Source organism: Xyrauchen texanus, chromosome 50 (genome assembly GCF_025860055.1).
Source record: "Xyrauchen texanus isolate HMW12.3.18 chromosome 50, RBS_HiC_50CHRs, whole genome shotgun sequence".
NCBI classification, from domain to species: Eukaryota; Metazoa; Chordata; class Actinopteri; order Cypriniformes; family Catostomidae; genus Xyrauchen; species Xyrauchen texanus.
In genome coordinates this window covers 7,712,219-7,730,793 of record NC_068325.1, presented here as the reverse complement: position 1 = coordinate 7,730,793, position 18,575 = coordinate 7,712,219, and the positions used below count along the sequence as shown (strand labels likewise).

The 18,575-nt window shown below is 37.9% G+C and overlaps 1 protein-coding gene across 2 annotated transcripts; it reads right to left on the bottom strand.

Annotated features, from left to right (window-relative positions):
• Nucleotides 1-3,015: 3,015 nt before the first annotated feature.
• Nucleotides 3,016-18,434, bottom strand: LOC127641321 (interphotoreceptor matrix proteoglycan 2-like). Of its 2 annotated transcripts, none has more exons than XM_052124250.1 (8): nucleotides 16,622-18,434; nucleotides 15,825-16,044; nucleotides 14,214-14,424; nucleotides 13,868-14,056; nucleotides 10,033-10,234; nucleotides 6,567-6,646; nucleotides 4,518-4,589; nucleotides 3,016-3,890 (listed from the first exon to the last, which is right to left on the bottom strand). In XM_052124250.1, exons 1-7 carry the CDS (start codon nucleotides 18,407-18,409, stop codon nucleotides 4,553-4,555), a joined length of 2,727 nt encoding a protein of 908 aa, XP_051980210.1. In that variant the 5' UTR covers nucleotides 18,410-18,434; the 3' UTR covers nucleotides 3,016-3,890; nucleotides 4,518-4,552. The 2 variants fall into 2 exon arrangements, with proteins under 2 accessions (XP_051980210.1, XP_051980211.1); XM_052124251.1 differs by having other exon boundaries at nucleotides 4,540-4,589.
• Nucleotides 18,435-18,575: the final 141 nt, after the last annotated feature.

The following is an 18,575-nucleotide window of genomic DNA, read 5'->3' as shown; positions in this document are numbered from 1 at the left end:
CTGCTAGTCCCATGTAGGGTCACGGGTAGTGCCGGAGCCTATCCAAGCTGTCTCGGGCCGAAGGCAGAGAAACACCCTGGATAGGTGGCAAGTCCATCACAGGGCTAACACACACAGACATACGCAGTCACACTCTCACTCTTACCTACAGGCAATGTAGCATTCCCAATTCACCTAACCTGCATGTTTTTTGGACTGTGGGGTAAACCGAAGCACCTGGAGGTATGCTCCCACCTGAACATGGGGAGAACATGCAAACTTCACACAGAAAGGCACTGGGTGTGCCAGGACTCAAACCGGGGACCTTCTTGCTGTATGGTGACAGTGCTTCCCACTGAGCCACCCTATCTTATTATCTATTTAGTATATTCTTTCTTAGATGTATAAGCAAATATTAAATTATACTGCAGTAGAGGTGATTATGAAAAGACAATGCATAAAAGCAATAACAAACAGTAATTATTGGTCAAACCATTAAAAAATAAAAAGTGCCAAAGCAAGAGCAAGAACAAGGGCTCTGAAAACTACCGAACATATACCTATACCACAACTATCAATAGATAAGAAAAAGCGGCTCCAGTGGAGCCGCAAGTTAGGCACGGCAGTGTCAATGATTGGGAGAAGTAGCTCCGGCAGGAGCTGCATTTGGACTAGAGGGTTTTGGCCTCAGTGTAACTGGAGAACCCTCACCACTTCACCTGCAACATGGAGCCAAGCTTGTAAATAGGAATGGAGCTCTCCGAATTTAGATAGTGCGAAATGATTTCATCTAAAAGGCAGAGCCAACTCTACACCCAAATAAAGGTAAATACTGAGCGTGGAGCACAAGTGACAAGTACCTAAAACCCTTCTAAAACGAGCAAACCAGAAAAGCTTAGAGACCAGTTAAGACCAGCACACACACTTAGGCTGGATTTAGCAGAAACTGTGTACAACAACAGAGTGAAAAATTACAAAGACAAAGTAAGTTTTTAAGGAAAACCCCACTTCAAGTCCATCTCATGATAAACAGTAGTTGTGATTAAGTTGTGGTAGATCAAGGATCATGTCCCTTTTTCCTCATGCACGTTCAACCAGCATTACATAACCTCTGAGTAATGGCTTTTTGAGATGGCAAGTTAGCATGCAACATCAAAACCTAGGAAAAAGTAGGTTTATTTTGTAAAATCCCCAAAATCCAGTGTGTTGAGTAATCAATGGGACCTTACCGTCAGGGGAAATCCATGTAATAAAAAAGACACCCACAAAGTGAGGGCCAGAGCTACGATTGTATGAGCAGGCCCACTGCAATCGGAGGATAAACTCTTTATACTTTCAGTCGCAAACTGTTCGGTTGGTAGAGCTCATGCCACGATTTGAACGGGAGAGCACACACCACATCCAAATGGAGGCTTACAATGCACAAATGGGAGAGACCATAAAGTAAATAACATAAAAGCTCACTCTCCATTTGAACAGGAGAGTCTGCGTTGCAATAGAACAACAGAGCTCACGTTGAGATTCAAATGGTAGAGCCCTTGACCAAGCCATGTAAGCTACACTGTCTCCGAACGGGAGGGTCCACAATGCACTCAAATGTTGGTGGTGCTGAGGAAAGATTCCAACCGAACTGAGGTTTGCAACTGGTGCAGACTCCAGTCTAGACTTTAGCTATAGGTAAGAGCCAAGTGTGCTTGTTTGATGTGAGTTAAGTTTGTTACCTAGGAACGCTGAATAAAAGAAGATGGACCTTGCCTGGGTTCTGAAGATGGCAGTGCAGTTTCCGGGAGTTTGGAGTTTGGCATAGTTTTCGGCTTAGGATGAGGCCATATGCTGAAAGGATGCTAGAGCCAGGTAATCAAAGGCTAATGGGTTGATTGGCAGATTAGATGAGCAAGCTCCTCCCAATTTAGCTTAATTTAGGACTCTATTTTATTGATGGCACTTGCCGAGAGAGCATTCTCTCTTTAAAAAAAACACATCTTAAGCCAGCCTAAGCTGTTTTGCTAGTCTCAAAGCCTAGCCAAGCTGATCTTTAGCTTTAACTAGTAGGGCATTTCCCTGCCTGACTAACTGACAAGTGCCCAAAACCCCTCTTAAACCAGCAAACCAGAAAACTGGGAGACTCACAAGTTTGGACTGGATTTAGTAGGAACTATGTACAGCAATAGAGTGGAACATATAAAGATGAAGAAAGTTTTTCAAGAAACACCGTTCTCTCACTTTGACTTTCCAGCCCATCTCAGGAAAAATAGGAGTTGTGATTAAGTTGTGGTAGATCTGAGATCACTTCCCTTTTTCCTAATGCACGTTCAACTTGTATTGCATAACTTCTGAGTAATGGCTTTTTGAGAAGGTATTGTGAACCAAGTTAGCATGCATCATCCAAAAATAGGAAAAATAGGTTGATTTTGTAAAATGCCCAAAATGTGGTGTGTTGAGTAATTAAAGGGATCTTCCCGACAGGGGAAATTCATGCAATAAACAAGACACCCACAAATTTGCTCCAAGCCAACTTACAAATTAAAAATAATTAAATCCTAAAAGATCATTAACATCTTGGCTTCAGAACTTGATTTGACACAACTTTACAAACTTTTGCAAATCCTCTTCTTAGTTCTTCCATAAAAGAGCTCATTGTAGCAGCTCGAGATGCAATTTTGTTTCCTAGCGGACTACTAAATACCTGTACACCCTGAAATGCACTCCCATAAGATGCGCAGCAGTTGTGCAACATGATTAAAGTAATCTATGGGCATTCCACCTGATTCTGAAATGGGACGATAGGATTTATCGCATTTAGCATCAACTTGTCCTTGTCATTGAGTAAGCTTTTGGCAGACATCTAGCAGTAGCCAGTGTCTAGTCAAAGACTCAAAAGTTATCTGAAGTAATGAAACATAGGGCATAGGTTAATTTGACAAAACATAGGTATACAGCATGTGAATGAGCTTTTCACCCTTCCAGTGCAGTAAAACACATTTTAATCCAAACCGTTTTTGCACACAGATGAAGTGACTTGAATTTGTGGCAGGTAAAAAAGTACAGTTTATTTACAGATTTGAAAAGCATACATTGAATTAGTTCAATTGACTATTAGAACTATTAAGACTATATCCACAATGTTAAGCAATGTTGAATCAACATTAAACCTTGTGCACTATACTTTATTTTGAATATAAAACTTGTGCTGTGACCACCATGAAAATCAATGTGGAAATCAATTACAATAAAAATATACATATAAATTGAACAATCTGCTGTGATGGATATTAACATTAACATTTAAATACATGTAATACACTTGTGTGTGTATTTACTGGAAATTCATGGAAAATAAGCTGTTAGCCAAAAATTAGCAGTGAGGGCTAAAAACATTAAACATGGTCAAATTGTATTATGGAACTAATAAAAAGTGCTATAACCATCTGCAAGTGTTCCGTCTACAGTAGGTCAATATTTCAGACACAACAAATTATGTTCCACAAAGAATATATAAATGAAGAGTAACAATCAAGTAAAGGCACTGACAAATAAAAAGACCATAAGAATGAAAAACAGGCTTTCCATTAAAAAAAGATAGAAACTTAAAGATCTATAGCGTTGCCGGTACATATAGTGTCATTGACGTGTTTATGAATATGGCCATTATAATGCAATAAATCAGCCCGTCAGTAAAAACGGTGAAGATAAAACAAAACAAAAAAACATGCAAAACATAAATAAATTATCCACATTAAAACTAAAATATATGTGTTTACTACATTAGATTACAATTTGAATTCAATGATTGTAATGTCTGCACAATTGTCCATAAAAGTCCATTCACCTCATCACAAAACATCTCCCTGAAATGTCCACCATGGCAAACGAGGACCTCTTCTTGCATTCAAGAAAAAAAAGGCAAGTGTCTGCAAAAGACAACTAGAATTACATTCAGCATGTCCTAACAATGTATTAATGTGATGCCAAGCAAAAGTGTTATTTCTGTGCTTAATGCTTTTAGAGAGACCTATAAACTAAATACATAACAATAATACTTAGTTATTATCGAGTTCAATTTTATGTACATCATATGTGTCGACTTGTAATGCATTTTGCTTGAAAATTTGTCATTTAAATAGTAACTTTGAAACTTAAAGGTACACTACAGAATTCCCGGCTCTCTATCAACATCTGTGGTTGCAACATAAAATTGCAAGTTGTGCAGATGAAAAGAGCACATAGCGTCACGAAGGACGATTTTGCTATTACAAAACAGATAGTTCTGACTCTAAATTATGATTGATTAAGTTGTGTTCGAAGCCATGGTAAAATTCCAATTAACGCACACCTATGATATGGGATCAAAATCCCGTCGAAAGTATTGCAGTCACGGATCCAAAAATAATAAGCGTGAATCAAAAAATAATAAGCGCATAAATAAATAAAAAGCACAGATCAAACGAATGAATCAAATATATGCAATTGTCATATTGCAAAGCAACATGATGCAAGTCATGTAAAAGGGCTTATATAAGCATAATAACTTTTAATACTTTGGGTATAGCGGTGAGCAACCTGGTTTGCAGCTCTAATTGGATGAGCTCTCCCTTCTAGCATCAAGCACCCTATGATAAAGACACACAAAACAATTTTTAAAAAGGTGAATAATACAAAGCATCTCAAGTTGTTCATTTTAGTAACAGAAACAACCCTGTTTCAGAAAAGAAGCCTGTTTTAATGTGACACTGAATCAATGCCAGCAATGATTGTCTTGACTGATGGCTTGAAATGAACTCTAAATTTAAGCTTTTATGCCAGGGTTTACTCTAAAGCTAAAGAATGTTTGTGGTTTGCAGTCAGACATAGATTATGTGATCTGTTACACATGTGTATATACTGATTACCATACTCTGTTCCAGAACCTAGTGAGCTGCCTGGCTGTCTACTGCCTACATAGACAGCTGCTTTAAGGCATATAGAACCTCATAAGTGACCAATTTAGAACTCTCAACATAGGCAGCAACTCAAGCAACTCAATAGCACTCTTTACGTGAAGCACATGAGCGACTAAATTCAGAATTGATTTCAATAGTTTGATGTTAGCATGCTGCTAAGCTAACAACTCAGGCACAGGCAAATATTGAGTAAATAGTCCATTTTTAAATCAAACCGAACCTTCGGTTCAGCCTTCACGTTAGGACTTGGGAGTGTGACTATGTTGCCTTGAAACGCTGTGTATGTAGACAGCTCACTAGTTTTTAGAACAGAGCCTGAGTGTGTGTATGTGGCCGTGCCCCAGAGTACAGTGAGTGATTTGTCCTGTTCTTACAGCTGGTATGACAGTTAACCATTATTCAACACCAGCCTTCATTTTTCAGTCTCGTACTCTCCACCTGTCTGGAACTGTATATGCCACCTGGCACAGGTAAAACACGCCTGCTGTCTGGATTCATCTTGCCATGCTATTGTATCTCAGAACACTAAGATCTCTTGAAGACATATTAATAACCAGTGAACAGGAAGTTCAATTCATATACACAAATGGACTTTAAAAGACCTGCTCTTCAAAGTAATGAAAATGTTACTTCATTTTTCACCTTAGTATGAAATATTTAGGATGTGCCTAGCTGAAAAAAGCAGCTTGTCTGGCTGGTCTGATGGATGCTTTTTGAGGGGTTTTGATCACTTTTAGCTGGACAGGGAGGCAGACCTTTAAACCCATGTGGTGTTGAGGTCATACTTTACTGGACAACAAGAGAAGTTTGTCTTCAAGGAAGTGATTTAGGGGTTCTGTGGTCTGTTGCAGTATTTGGCTCAGGCTCATTACTGGCAACCAAAGGGCATGTTAAAAGAAAAGTTCCAGGTTCAATACAAGTTAAGCTGTCGACAGCATCTGTGACATGCTGTTGGTTACCACAGACTAACAGAATAATTCCTAACTCGTCCCTCAGTTTGCAAAATCAAACAGAAATTGTGATTACAGTAAAGCACGTACAATGAAAGTCTATGGGGCAAGGCATTCCAGAGTGTTTAAAAGCAGAAATGCGAAACTCGTATTTTTGTTGAAGAGCTTAAATTAATTAATCCATATAAAATGTGTTTTATCTGAGCTGTAAAGTGTGTATTTTAACTTTAATCCCAAGGCAATGCCTTGCCCCATAAACTTCCATCGTAAAGACATTACATCTAAACACAAATTTCATTTGTTTTTGAGGTAATCAACAGCATTGCATTGATGTTGTCAATAAAGCTTAACTTGCATTCATCCCAAAAACACGAAAAAATAAATAAATGTTAATGATCATTTCGGGTGCAATGCTTCGCCCAATATACTTCCATTGTAAGTGCAACACTGTAAACACAATTTTTGCTTATTTTTGTTTGAGTCTGAATCATTGCCTCCATCGGAGAACAGTATTTACACTTATTTATAGCTGTCTCTGTATGTGAAGTTTGGATAGAAGAAAGTACTTTAACAATGGAATTACAAATGGCAGCTTTTTGAATTTGTGTTCCATCCGAAAAATTCTGATTCTCTATGTCAGGTATACAATTGTCAACTTTGTCCTCTGTAGTGAACACACTTTTTAGTACACACTTACTCTTGGTGCTGCCGGACAAAATCTGCAAACTGGCGGTCCTTGTCATAAAGCTCGATAATTCGGATGCGGTCCTGGATTTCCTGTCACAAGAGCAAGAGACAGTTATATAGTAAGAGGAGCTGACTTCTCTGCCTTAGACCACCATGCACTTTTAGATGGCAAAACAACACTGTCCCTTTAAAAAAACAGCTACGGTAAATTACATAATCTAAAGCACACTAAAGAATATTTGATTATCAATGATTTAACATTTTATATACCATCATTCCTTCTCATATAAAATGAGACCAAACTGACAAAAAAACAAAACACTTATATAATAAATATGATCCCCTACATAAGAATTAACATTACCTTAGAAGTACTGTTTTGAAAAGCAGACAAGGGGATATATTGGACAATTCTCCACCTTTCACATTGCCAGTATATATGAATCACTCTCCAGTGTGGGTATATATCATTCACCCCGATAATGACAGTTTCACTGCTACATGGACTGGTGCCTTAGTTGAGCACAGAGTGTTTTTAGGAACATTTTTGAGGAAAACTCTATGCAAAAATACAGCCAGCTGACATTATTAAACCTATTAAGTAATGTTGCAGATCTTTTGTATAAACATACAAACACAGAGAGTCCATCTGTGGCCAGTGGTGCTTGCAGCTGTATGGCAGCGTATCAACAGTTTTTGCTTATTATAATAATTATTATTATTAATAGTGTAAATTATTACACATTTTTCATTGTATTTATTTTATATTATTATTATGCATTATTAATGATTGTATTTGTAATTCAAACATTCATAATTTATTATTATTATGATAATAATAATTTGGACCCACTTTATATTAGCTGTCCTTAACTACTGTGTACTTAACAATTTGGTACGATGTAGGCTACACTCACCTAAAGGATTATTAGGAACACCTGTTCAATTTCTCATTAATGCAATTATCTAATCAACCAATCACATGGCAGTTGCTTCAATGCATTTAGGGGTGTGGTCCTGGTCAAGACAATCTCCTGAACTCCAAACTGAATGTCAGAATGGGAAAGAAAGGTGATTTAAGCAATTTTGAGCGTGGCATGGTTGTTGGTGCCAGACGGGCCGGTCTGAGTATTTCACAATCTGCTCAGTTACTGGGATTTTCACACACAACCATTTCTAGGGTTTACAAAGAATGGTGTGAAAAGGGAAAAACATCCAGTATGCGGCAGTCCTGTGGGCGAAAATGCCTTGTTGATGCTAGAGGTCAGAGGAGAATGGGCCGACTGATTCAAGCTGATAGAAGAGCAACTTTGACTGAAATAACCACTCGTTACAACCGAGGTATGCAGCAAAGCATTTGTGAAGCCACAACATGCACAACCTTGAGGCGGATGGGCTACAACAGCAGAAGACCCCACCGGGTACCACTCATCTCCACTACAAATAGGAAAAAGAGGCTACAATTTGCAAGAGCTCACCAAAATTGGACAGTTGAAGTCTGGAATAATGTTGCCTGGTCTGATGAGTCTCGATTTCTGTTGAGACATTCAGATGGTAGAGTCAGAATTTGGCGTAAACAGAATGAGAACATGGATCCATCATGCCTTGTTACCACTGTGCAGGCTGGTGGTGGTGGTGTAATGGTGTGGGGGATGTTTTCTTGGCACACTTTAGGCCCCTTAGTGCCAATTGGGCATCGTTTAAATGCCACGGCCTACCTGAGCATTGTTTCTGACCATGTCCATCCCTTTATGGCCACCATGTACCCATCCTCTGATGGCTACTTCCAGCAGGGTAATGCACCATGTCACAAAGCTCGAATCATTTCAAATTGGTTTCTTGAACATGACAATGAGTTCACTGTACTAAAATGGCCCCCACAGTCACCAGATCTCAACCCAATAGAGCATCTTTGGGATGTGGTGGAACAGGAGCTTCGTGCCCTGGATGTGCATCCCACAAATCTCCATCAACTGCAAGATCCTATCCTATCAATATGGGCCAACATTTCTAAAGAATGCTTTCAGCACCTTGTTGAATCAATGCCACGTAGAATTAAGGCAGTTCTGAAGGCAAAAGGGGGTCAAACACAGTATTAGTACGGTGTTCCTAATAATCCTTTAGGTGAGTGTACATGAATTGTTGCACTGTATTTACATTTAAAGTAACTGCATTTAATTTAATCTGTAGTTAAACTGTTAGACTTACCCCTAACCTTACCCTTAACCATATCCCCTAACCCTATACCTACCTGTACCTCAACCTCAGGAGCAGCAAAGGCGAATCTTGTTAGAATTTTGCAGAAAAACATGTAGTTACACAATAAGTAAATTGTATTGTATGTATTTTAACATTAGCACACAGTAGTTAAAGACATCCAATATAAAGTGGGACCAACAATTCTTTGAAACGTATTCTACTCTTTCCACACTCTCTAAACAGAATTTACACATTCCCAACCATCAAACACTCAGCCGGAGCTTTCTTTAGTGTGTGAACATCCAATCTTTACATGTGTGGCGTTTGTACCCCAAAGAATAAAACCCACCCTACACATCAACAGCAGCCAAGTTAAAAACATTGGCTTCTGAATATTTATTGTAAAATTGAAATTGATGGTAAGGAGGTACTTAAACAATTCAATGCAACCAGGAGAAGGATGGAGAGTAAACGTCAAGAAGGCCATAAAGATTTAATTCAGTTTAGTTAGATTCATTGGATTTAGTTAGATTCAATTTAGTGTGCTTTACTGCCATGCCAAGAAAATAAATTTGTATTGCCAAAGCATTTGAAAAGTTTTGCAAAGTAATCAGACAGTGGCATTCTTTTTTGGGCCTCAATAATTAAACACAAGCAGAACGAATTTCTGTTTAAATGGTTCATAAAACCATTTATATGTAAATCATACGTAAATTGTCGCATTCTATTTCATGGTGGTCAGGTTTCTGTTCAAACCCCAACGAATTCCTGCAGGCACCCCTGTCTGTGGCTTAAGTACAACTTAGCAACAGCCTCTATAGACCTTAGTCTGAGTAAACGCCATGGTGAATTTAATTGGATGCAAAGTCGCAAAAGTTGTCTTAAAGCTCTAGGTCATGTCTAATTTTCACAACCCCTGTTTTCCAGATTTTAGTTAACTTAAAATTTGTAAAAAGGTGTATTTTCCATGTTTAGCCAGCTGAATGATCGACAACCAGGTACAAAACAATACCACATATCAAATGGACTGTATGTATACTGTAAATGATTTCAACCAACTAAGATTGAAAACTTTTGTTTATTTACTGCTTTGAGGTCAAATCAAAGCATTGCAAAAGTTACAATCTTGAGTGCTACATTTGGACTTTGACTTTAATTACGATACAGAAAATAAGTTGAAACTGAAAACTCATGTCAAACAGCGTCAAATTAACTATGGCATATACTCTGACTAAGGTCAATTACCTAATACACACATTACCTCTTACACACATTACCTCTTTGGTCAGTTTGCTGGTCTCATAAATGTGTTGGACCTCTTCGCTGCTGAAGTCTGTGGAGGCCTCTACGCTGCCGATGCTGTAAGCAGGGATTTCTGGGTAACAGCGATAATACTGATTATAGCCCAAAGTCGCTTCACTTTCAAACATGGGGTTGTACTTAGCGTCTCGCTCTAGAGATGGTACGCTGTCTGCATATCTGTAGAAAATGACCGAAAAAACCCAACACGTTAATTTACAGACAATAAAGTTGACACCTAGGGTTAAATCACGTGCTCTAGACAAATTAAGACTACTTAATTTACTATATCGCTAAATTAAATTAAATTTAACCTGGTCTCATTGAATCCCATTACTATACCTACATTTATACAAAACAAATAATACATGGCTCTTTGTACATATCACAGCAGATATAAAGGAAGGTTTACGCTGCCCCAACAAATGCCAACAAACACCAACTTCTAATGGTTGTTTGGCTTTGTTGGATCAGTGTGTTAACACTGTTTAACCTGCATTTAAATTACATTTAGCTGGCATAGTATAATATAACATACAACAGTTAGTTCCAGTCCTCAAATCTGATTGGACGAAAGACATTCCATGAGCACTGATGGTCTGACACCATCAGCACTCCGATGCTTCACTGTGTGTGTATCAATCCGCTTGTGTTTGTGCCATTCTAAACTAAAGTGTAAGAGCAGGGCATATGTGTGTTAAGAGCTACTATTTGTTTTTTTACATTACATATGTTAGCCAGCAGGTGGTGAAGATGGTAATTTGAGTCAGTTAGGTGACGTGAAGTGAATCCGCATCAGCTAGTGTCTACATAAAATAGCTCTTCGTGATCGCTTGTATTACTACTACATTACTAAAGCTAGGAAATAGCTTTAAACGGATTTAAACTAACAACTTCAGCACTACGGCTCATCACAGGTGAGAAACACAACAAACTGATTAATTACACAATGGGTGCTGTTTAAAATGGCGGAGGACATTGCGGTTTCCGACTACCGCAAAATGGACTTGGACGCTATTTTTTCCGCTGAGAAAGCTGATCTTCAGAAAGCTGACAGCATCTATGCTTGGGTGTGACAACAGGTGATCGCACATGCTCCGTCTCTCTCTATCTCTCTCTCTCTCTCACACACACACACACATCCATCCTTGTTTTTCCAATAACTTGTTAGAAACAGCACAAGCCGTGACACTATTTCTGAAGTGATATTTTTGAATTACTAACGAATGCTTGGACGCATCATTTGGTTTGAACCAACAACAGCAGATTCTGATCCGCCACGTAAGAAAGTTCCATGCATAAATGCCTTTTTATGACCGTATTTTTCAATTTTTTTAAATGTACTTGTTCATTGAACTGTTGTATATAAGCAATATCACACTCGCAATCATGCTATATGGCCCAAAATCAGCACTGCTGTGATTACCTATGGCACGAATCACAGCAGTGCTGATGTAGGGACATATCGAACTCTTACTCGTGTGATATTGCTTAAATATAATACAATATAGTATAATGTAATACAATACAATATAACATAATATAAATAGGGATGTCCCCATAAAATTTTTGGGAGAACCAGAATGAGTAACGATCCTTTCTTTCTGATCCTCACATATACTGAGTCAGATACCCGTTTTTTGTTTCTGAACTCCATACAGACTATTTCAATTTTAACATCAAAATGGTGTTTAAATAAATGAGTTAAAACTTTAATCAAAGGAAAATATGACAATTAATTTTTCAACAATGGTATCAGTGGTTGAATACAAATGCTGTAAAAGTGCTTATATACAGAACTTCACAGCACAATCCGAAATACAGCATTGGAGTTATATTTTGTCAGATAAGGTGCTGCATAACAGGGCATCACAGATGTGAGACACTGGTTAAATATAATACAATAACAATTGATTTATTATTAGTAGTAGTTGTAGTAGTATTACAATGAATATTACATAACTTTACAAAAGTGATATATTTCTGTCATAATTCTTTTCATTTAAATTGAGCTTTTAATTTGACTGAGCTTTTATTTTGAAGTGTTTCTGTGTGATGACAGTAGCTTATCAGTCTGAAATAGCTGGGCACTACTTGACTCAGTGATTTTTAAACTGCAAAAGCCTGCTATTTAATTAAATAAGTATGTACTTTGCAGGTGCCTCACTAAACAATATATTTATCTCATTAAATTGCAGCTTTTGTGGTTAAATAATCTCACTAGGTCATAATATGATAAGAATTTGTGCACCGACTGTTAACATAATGACATTCGTATGTCAGATGGTATAGTTTTTTGGTATCTGAGCATTTTTATGAGCACGAGTACATGAGTGTGATATTGGACCCGATTCCGATACCAGTTTTGGTATAGGGACATCCCTAAATTTAAAGATAATATGCTAATAATATGATTGTTAAACTGTTAAGTATTGACACCGGTTATGCCGCTCTTGCAAAGATTTGAACCAATCTTTAGAAATCACACAGAAATGAATGAAAAAGCTGTAGGATTATGGCAAAGTGAATAAAGGCATTAGTGTGCTAAACTTTGCATTTATGCATCCAGACATTTAATTAATTACATTAAAACTGCAGCAGTTGTGGGACACCTCCAAAAGGAAAGTCCAACAAAGTGCTGGTTTTCTTTGGAACCATACACTGCGCAGTGGGACTGTAAAAGGAGATCATCCCATCTATTTATATATCTGTCCTAGGGTCAGATAGACAGCCACAGAAAAAGTGAGTGGATTATCCCAGGCCATCTGAGAGTGAGAGCAGCTCAGTGTTCAACTCAATGTACAGTCATTCCTTCCTCTATAACCTGTTGGTCAGGATCACTGATAGATCCCCTGCTGAGACATTACGTCATCTGCTGTCTGCCAGAATTTCCACATTTGCACAGTTTGTTCATGCTGCAAACAAATCATTAAACCAATACTGCAAAAAACTGTTTTCTTAATCAATATTTTTGCCATGTAGTCCAATAAAAATATCTAAACAACCTTTAAACAAGACAAATTTACTTGAGAAGCAAAATTGCTTAAGATGTTAAGACTTTAAATGGTATATGTTAATATATTAAATTATGAACATATTATATATTAAACACTTGTAATTTTATTAAATGTAAGTGTATTTAGTTTTGAGGATATATTGATATGTTTACTGAAAAACAAGATGACTTACAGTACGTCGTGATGTTTACGTTTACACAAAGGTAAACTGAGATATGTTTATAAGTTTTAATAAACAAAGAATAATTTATGGTTTTTAAGAGTTTTAGTTTTTATCACAAGATCACTATATTAGCATAATTTGGATAAAAAATTGTGGGTTCAAGATGAAACTTAAGATAGAAACATCTTGTTTCAAGGAAATAATGAATACAACGTGCATATCACATGCATAAGAGCATTCTGTCTCTCATAGAATCCAAAAATAACATTTTGTCTATTTCGGCTCTTTTATAAACTTATACAAACTAAATATGATATACTTGTCATAAAATATTGCCCAATGTTCCAGTACTTTCAAACATAATCAGAACTGGAGATTGTGAACTTTTCAATAAACATGTCTCAATGTTTTAAATAATTGTAGAACATCAGCCGAGAAAACCAAATGTTTTTAAATCTTGTGAAGATGTTGGATGGATGGAATATATAAGCTTTTATAAAATCCGTCTTAATGTAACATTTAGCAGATTTGTAGGTAACATACGTACATCTCTAAATTTCATCCTAAGAATATGATCTTTTGTTTAACTGGGAGCAACTGGAGAGTAATTGTTATATTTTAGGTCATTTATACCGTAAAGGGTCTTCTGAATCATCCGTGTCATATTGGTCTCGTAGAGTTCTGGCGAGGAAGAAGATCACGCAAGATGCCACAAGGAGGAACCCAGCCACTGAAGCAATGGCAATGCCAACCACCAGAGGTTCTGACACATACTCCTCACAGTGTTCACCACGATACCACCAGTTCTCACCAACGCGGCACCTAAAACAACACACACCTCAATTACCAATCACAATCAATATCATAGATAGATAGACAACATGAACACAGCATAACCTACAGCCCTATTGTAAACATTCTTTACAGATACTGTTCACTGTGAAGCAATTCCGGTGACAGGTATTTCATGCACACACACCTGCAGATGGCTCCTTTGCCGGGTACGATGTCACATTTCCCATCGTTTTGGCAGAAATCTTCTTGTATGTCACAGATGCTCTGGCATGGCAAACCATCAACGCTAATATAGCCAGCGTTACAAACACACTCTGCCTCCCCTGACCAGCGATTCACCAAACACTTTGAGAACGCATTACATGCTTGGAACTTGCAAGGATCAGCCTTTTCACCTACAGAAACATCAGGGAGTAAGACAATTCGATCGTTAATGCACATTTACAATTTTGTATTTCTAATAAGTATGGTGATAAATTATAAATCATCAAGAAGGATTAGCACAAAGGACAATGTGATTGTTTCAGAACTACTTATCTAATCTAAGATTAAGGTGGAATAAGATGAGGTTAAAAAGGTCAAATAGTTGTTTGAGCAATTTGATACTATGTTTACATTTGATGCAAATTTCTGTATGAGCAACTGTGATAAATTACATTACATTACAAAAGTGACAGAAAAACAAAGCTAATTTTCTGATTTGAAGTCTGACGTGAATCAGCATTTGGACATTAGAGATGTAGTGACAAAGAAGCTCAGACAGAATTTACAGCTTAGCAAGAACACACACACACACGCACACACACATATGCATGGACACAAACAAACAATATGACTCACATCCCTGATGCATGTTTCACTAGAACTACTCGCTTATAATCTGTCTGCAGCATGGAATTGTTCATCTATCAATCATTTAATTTACTGTATGCTTCATGTTTTCCAAAACTAGACTAGAACAAACCTAAAATCATGTTAATTTCAAACAAATTCTTTAACACAAAATGTGGGTTCCTTTGGCAACAATGGACAATTTGCCGCAAGTTTGTCATAAAGCTCATTTGCATGTGAATATTATCTGTGGCGAATTTGCTTGCAAATTTCCCATACATTCTTGATTTTCGTAGGGGTTGTACTTGCTAGGCTGTATAGCACAATGTTAAAATAGTGTGGGTGCTTGCCAGGGCATTGCTATATGTGCTGCTAAAGTGTTCAGAATGGGTTTTAGTGCATTAATGTGTGGTTCCTAGTGTGTTGAATACTGGCCAAGTTAAAAGACCCCACCCCCAATCCCTATGATAATTTGGTGCCTAGATATGGCTCGGGTCCCTCCCCAAAATAGGATTTATTTTTTGCCCATTTTATCATATGCTAGCTTATTAAGGCTTGGCTCAAGAACTTTGGACAAGTTCAATTAAGATTTGTCCAATAGACTTTTAGTACTGCTATCAGTTGTACAAATGTGTCTTGCCGGTCCAGTCTGGCTCTTGTAACATGTTTTAGTCATGGACTCCCTGTGAAGCACACTAAGCATTTAGACAGAAGAAACAAACAAGCTAAACTAACTGTGATCATTTCCACAACAATTATTAAATTCCACTTAAGACTTTATTATTTTAGAACTTTAAGATTTACTGGATTGGCAGAAATATGCATAGTATGAAAGGCATTCTCGTCCTTTCGAGAATCAAATAATGTTTAGTGAAAAATGTTGGAAACAGTTTATAATGCTCATGCCATTAACTTGTATATACTTTGCTATATTTTGTGCATATGTGCATCTGCTATGTGTTACCTGATTCAACATCCAATGAATACTTGTCTATTGCGAGATTCATAGTCTGGTATGCTGTATTACAGAAGTCCTCAAGGATAAGGTACACTGCAGTTGTCACACCGTGGGGAACTGGTTTCCCAAACTTCATCCTGCTGTTTACGACAATACTTCCATTCCTGAAGTTCAAGATCTCTAAATTTTGGAAATTGCTGAGGTTGGACTGTAGATATGGCAAAAGCTAGATTTTTTTTTGTTAGAGACATAGATTGAAAATAAAAATTAAAATTTTTTCCAGTGGGCAAAGAAACTGTGCTCATTCCTCTGACATACCTAGTTATGTTAATGAAAGTCAAGAAGGTGACTAATTCTAAGTCCATCAATTATCTCATTAGTGAGTGTTCATAGGAACAGCTATGCTAATGGCATTAATGGATGATATGCAAGTCTTTAACAAACTCAAACATTGTACATCAACAAACATCAACAAATCTCAGCATGTGTTTTACTGTTTGTAAGTATAAAATATGCGTAACTCAGTCACACTCATAATTCTAATTTAACAGCAATTGTTTGTGCATTCTTTTTTCTGTAGTGTTTGATCTGGTTTGCTAGGCTCATTAAGGTCATTATTGCCTAAGAGCATGTGTTAAGGCAGTGGCCATTTATGACTCATGACCATCTCACAGATGTTTTGCTTTCCATAAAGTAGTGCAAGGCAATTGCCAAATAACATTTAATTCCTGGCTAATTGTCTGTGGGTACTTCTAAGAACCCAAATATTGGATCACTAGATGAGTGTGACAAATATATCTTACCAGCTCCAGAAATCGCTGTTCAAGAGCCTTGTATTCTGTAGAGCTCTTGTTGAACAGATCCTCTGAAAACATCACGTTGGTAACCCTGAGACTGAAAAACACGATTAATGCCCTGCCAGGACTGGCTGGCAAGGCAATGCTAGCCATGTCAGTCCCATGAGCGAACCCACTACCATTGTCTTCATCATGGCTTGGCCAATCAAATGGGAAGATGTCAATTGATACACTAGAGTTTACTGGAATAGGACCTTTCACAGTAAAACTTTTAGAGTTAACTTGTTCAGTAGGTAGAATGAGACCTGTGATGTCAGAACTTGACTCTACTGTGCCTTCCTTTATGGAATCCTTTGAAGTATCTACTTCATCATCAATCTGATCATTGGGTCTGAGAGTCGGTTGATAAAATGGTGGTAGGTTGGTGGAACTAACGTTTGTTTTTAAAGTTTCTGAAATATTTGAAATGACAGATGTTGTTGGATCATGAAATATTGTAGTTGAGTCCCCATCGTCAACCTTCTCTGACAAAATCTGCTCCTCCACAAAGGTGAGGTGAGTTACAACATCAGTGTGCACAGCACCAGTTGGAGTCTCTGGAGTTGTCTTTTTAGGAATCGAATGAGTAGATGAGAGGGTAGGCAGAGGTTCTGAATTAAATGTTGTATTTGAGTCCCCATCTTCAACCTCCTCTGACAAAATAGGCTCCTCCACAAAGTGTGGAGTGTGCACAGCATCAGTTGGAGTCTCTGGAGTTATCTTTTTAGGAATCGAATGAGTAGATGAGAGGGTAGGCAGAGGTTCTGAATTAAAAGTTGTATTCGAGTCCCCATCTTCAACCTCCTCTGACAAAATAGGCTCCCCCAAAAAGGTGAAGTGAGTTGCAGCAACAGTGTGCACAGCATCAGTTGGAGTCTCTGGAGTTGTCTTTTTAGGAATCAAATGAGTAGATGAGAGGGTAGGCAGAGGTTCTGAATCAAATGTTGTATTCGAGTCCCCATCTTCAACCTGCTCTGACAAAATAGGCTCCCCCAAAAAGGTGAAGTGAGTTGCAACAACAGTGTGCACAGCATCAGTTGGAGTCTCTGGAGTGCTTTCCTCTAGAGTTGAATGAGTAGAAGATTTGCCAGTCAGAGTTTCTGTATAAAATATTGTAGTTGGGACCCCATCATCAACCTTCTCAGACAAAGTAGGATCCTCCACAAAGTAAAAGTGAGTTACAACATCAGCGTTCACAGCATTAGTTAGAGTCTCTGGAGTCATCTGTTCAGGAGTCGAATGAGTAGATGCGTGGGTAGGCAGATGTTTTGAGATAAATAATTTTGTTGATTCTTCATCTTCAGCCTCCTCTGACAAAAAAGGCTTCCCCACAAAGGTGAAGCGAGTTGCAATGTCATTGTTCATAGCATCAGTTGGGGTCTCTGGAGTAGTTTCCTCAAGAGCCGATTGAGTAGAAGACTGGGTAGGTAGTGTTTCTGAATGAAATATTGTAGTTAAGTCCTCATCTTCAACCTTCTCTGACAAAATAGGCTCCTCCACAAAGGTGAGGGGAGTGAAAACATCAGTATGCACAGCTTCAGTTGGAGTCTCTGGAAGGGTCCTTACTTCAAGAATGGATTGAGTAGATGATTGGGCTGGCAGATGTTCTGTAGTTGGATCTTCGACAGGTTCATATTCATCTAGAGATGAATGTGATATACGAGTGAACAGGGACTCTTCAGGAGAGAAGGAAGCTGAATGATCTAAACTTGGTCTCTCAGTGACTATTGTTGTCTTGGCTGTTGTTGCAACCATGATCTCATCCTCAACTAAATCTTCTTCTGATAGTTCAGTCACTGGGTTTTCTTTAGGCACAAGCTTGATACTCCCTAACTCCTCATCTAGAATTTGTACTTCTGAACCTTCCACTTCTGGCCATAAGACTGCTGTTAACTCTGTGATATCTTCAATTATAGGTTGC

Excerpts from the sequence above, each read along its gene's own strand:
- LOC127641321 (XM_052124250.1), bottom strand. The coding sequence starts at position 18,409 with ATGGTTGCAACAACAGCCAAGACAACAATAGTCACTGAGAGACCAAGT. Across the intron at positions 14,425-15,824 it reads TTCATTGGATGTTGAATCAG|GTGAAAAGGCTGATCCTTGC; the intron begins GTAACACATAGC and ends ATGTTTCTGTAG. Across the intron at positions 10,235-13,867 it reads GATTCAGAAGACCCTTTACG|ATATGCAGACAGCGTACCAT; the intron begins GTATAAATGACC and ends CATTTTCTACAG.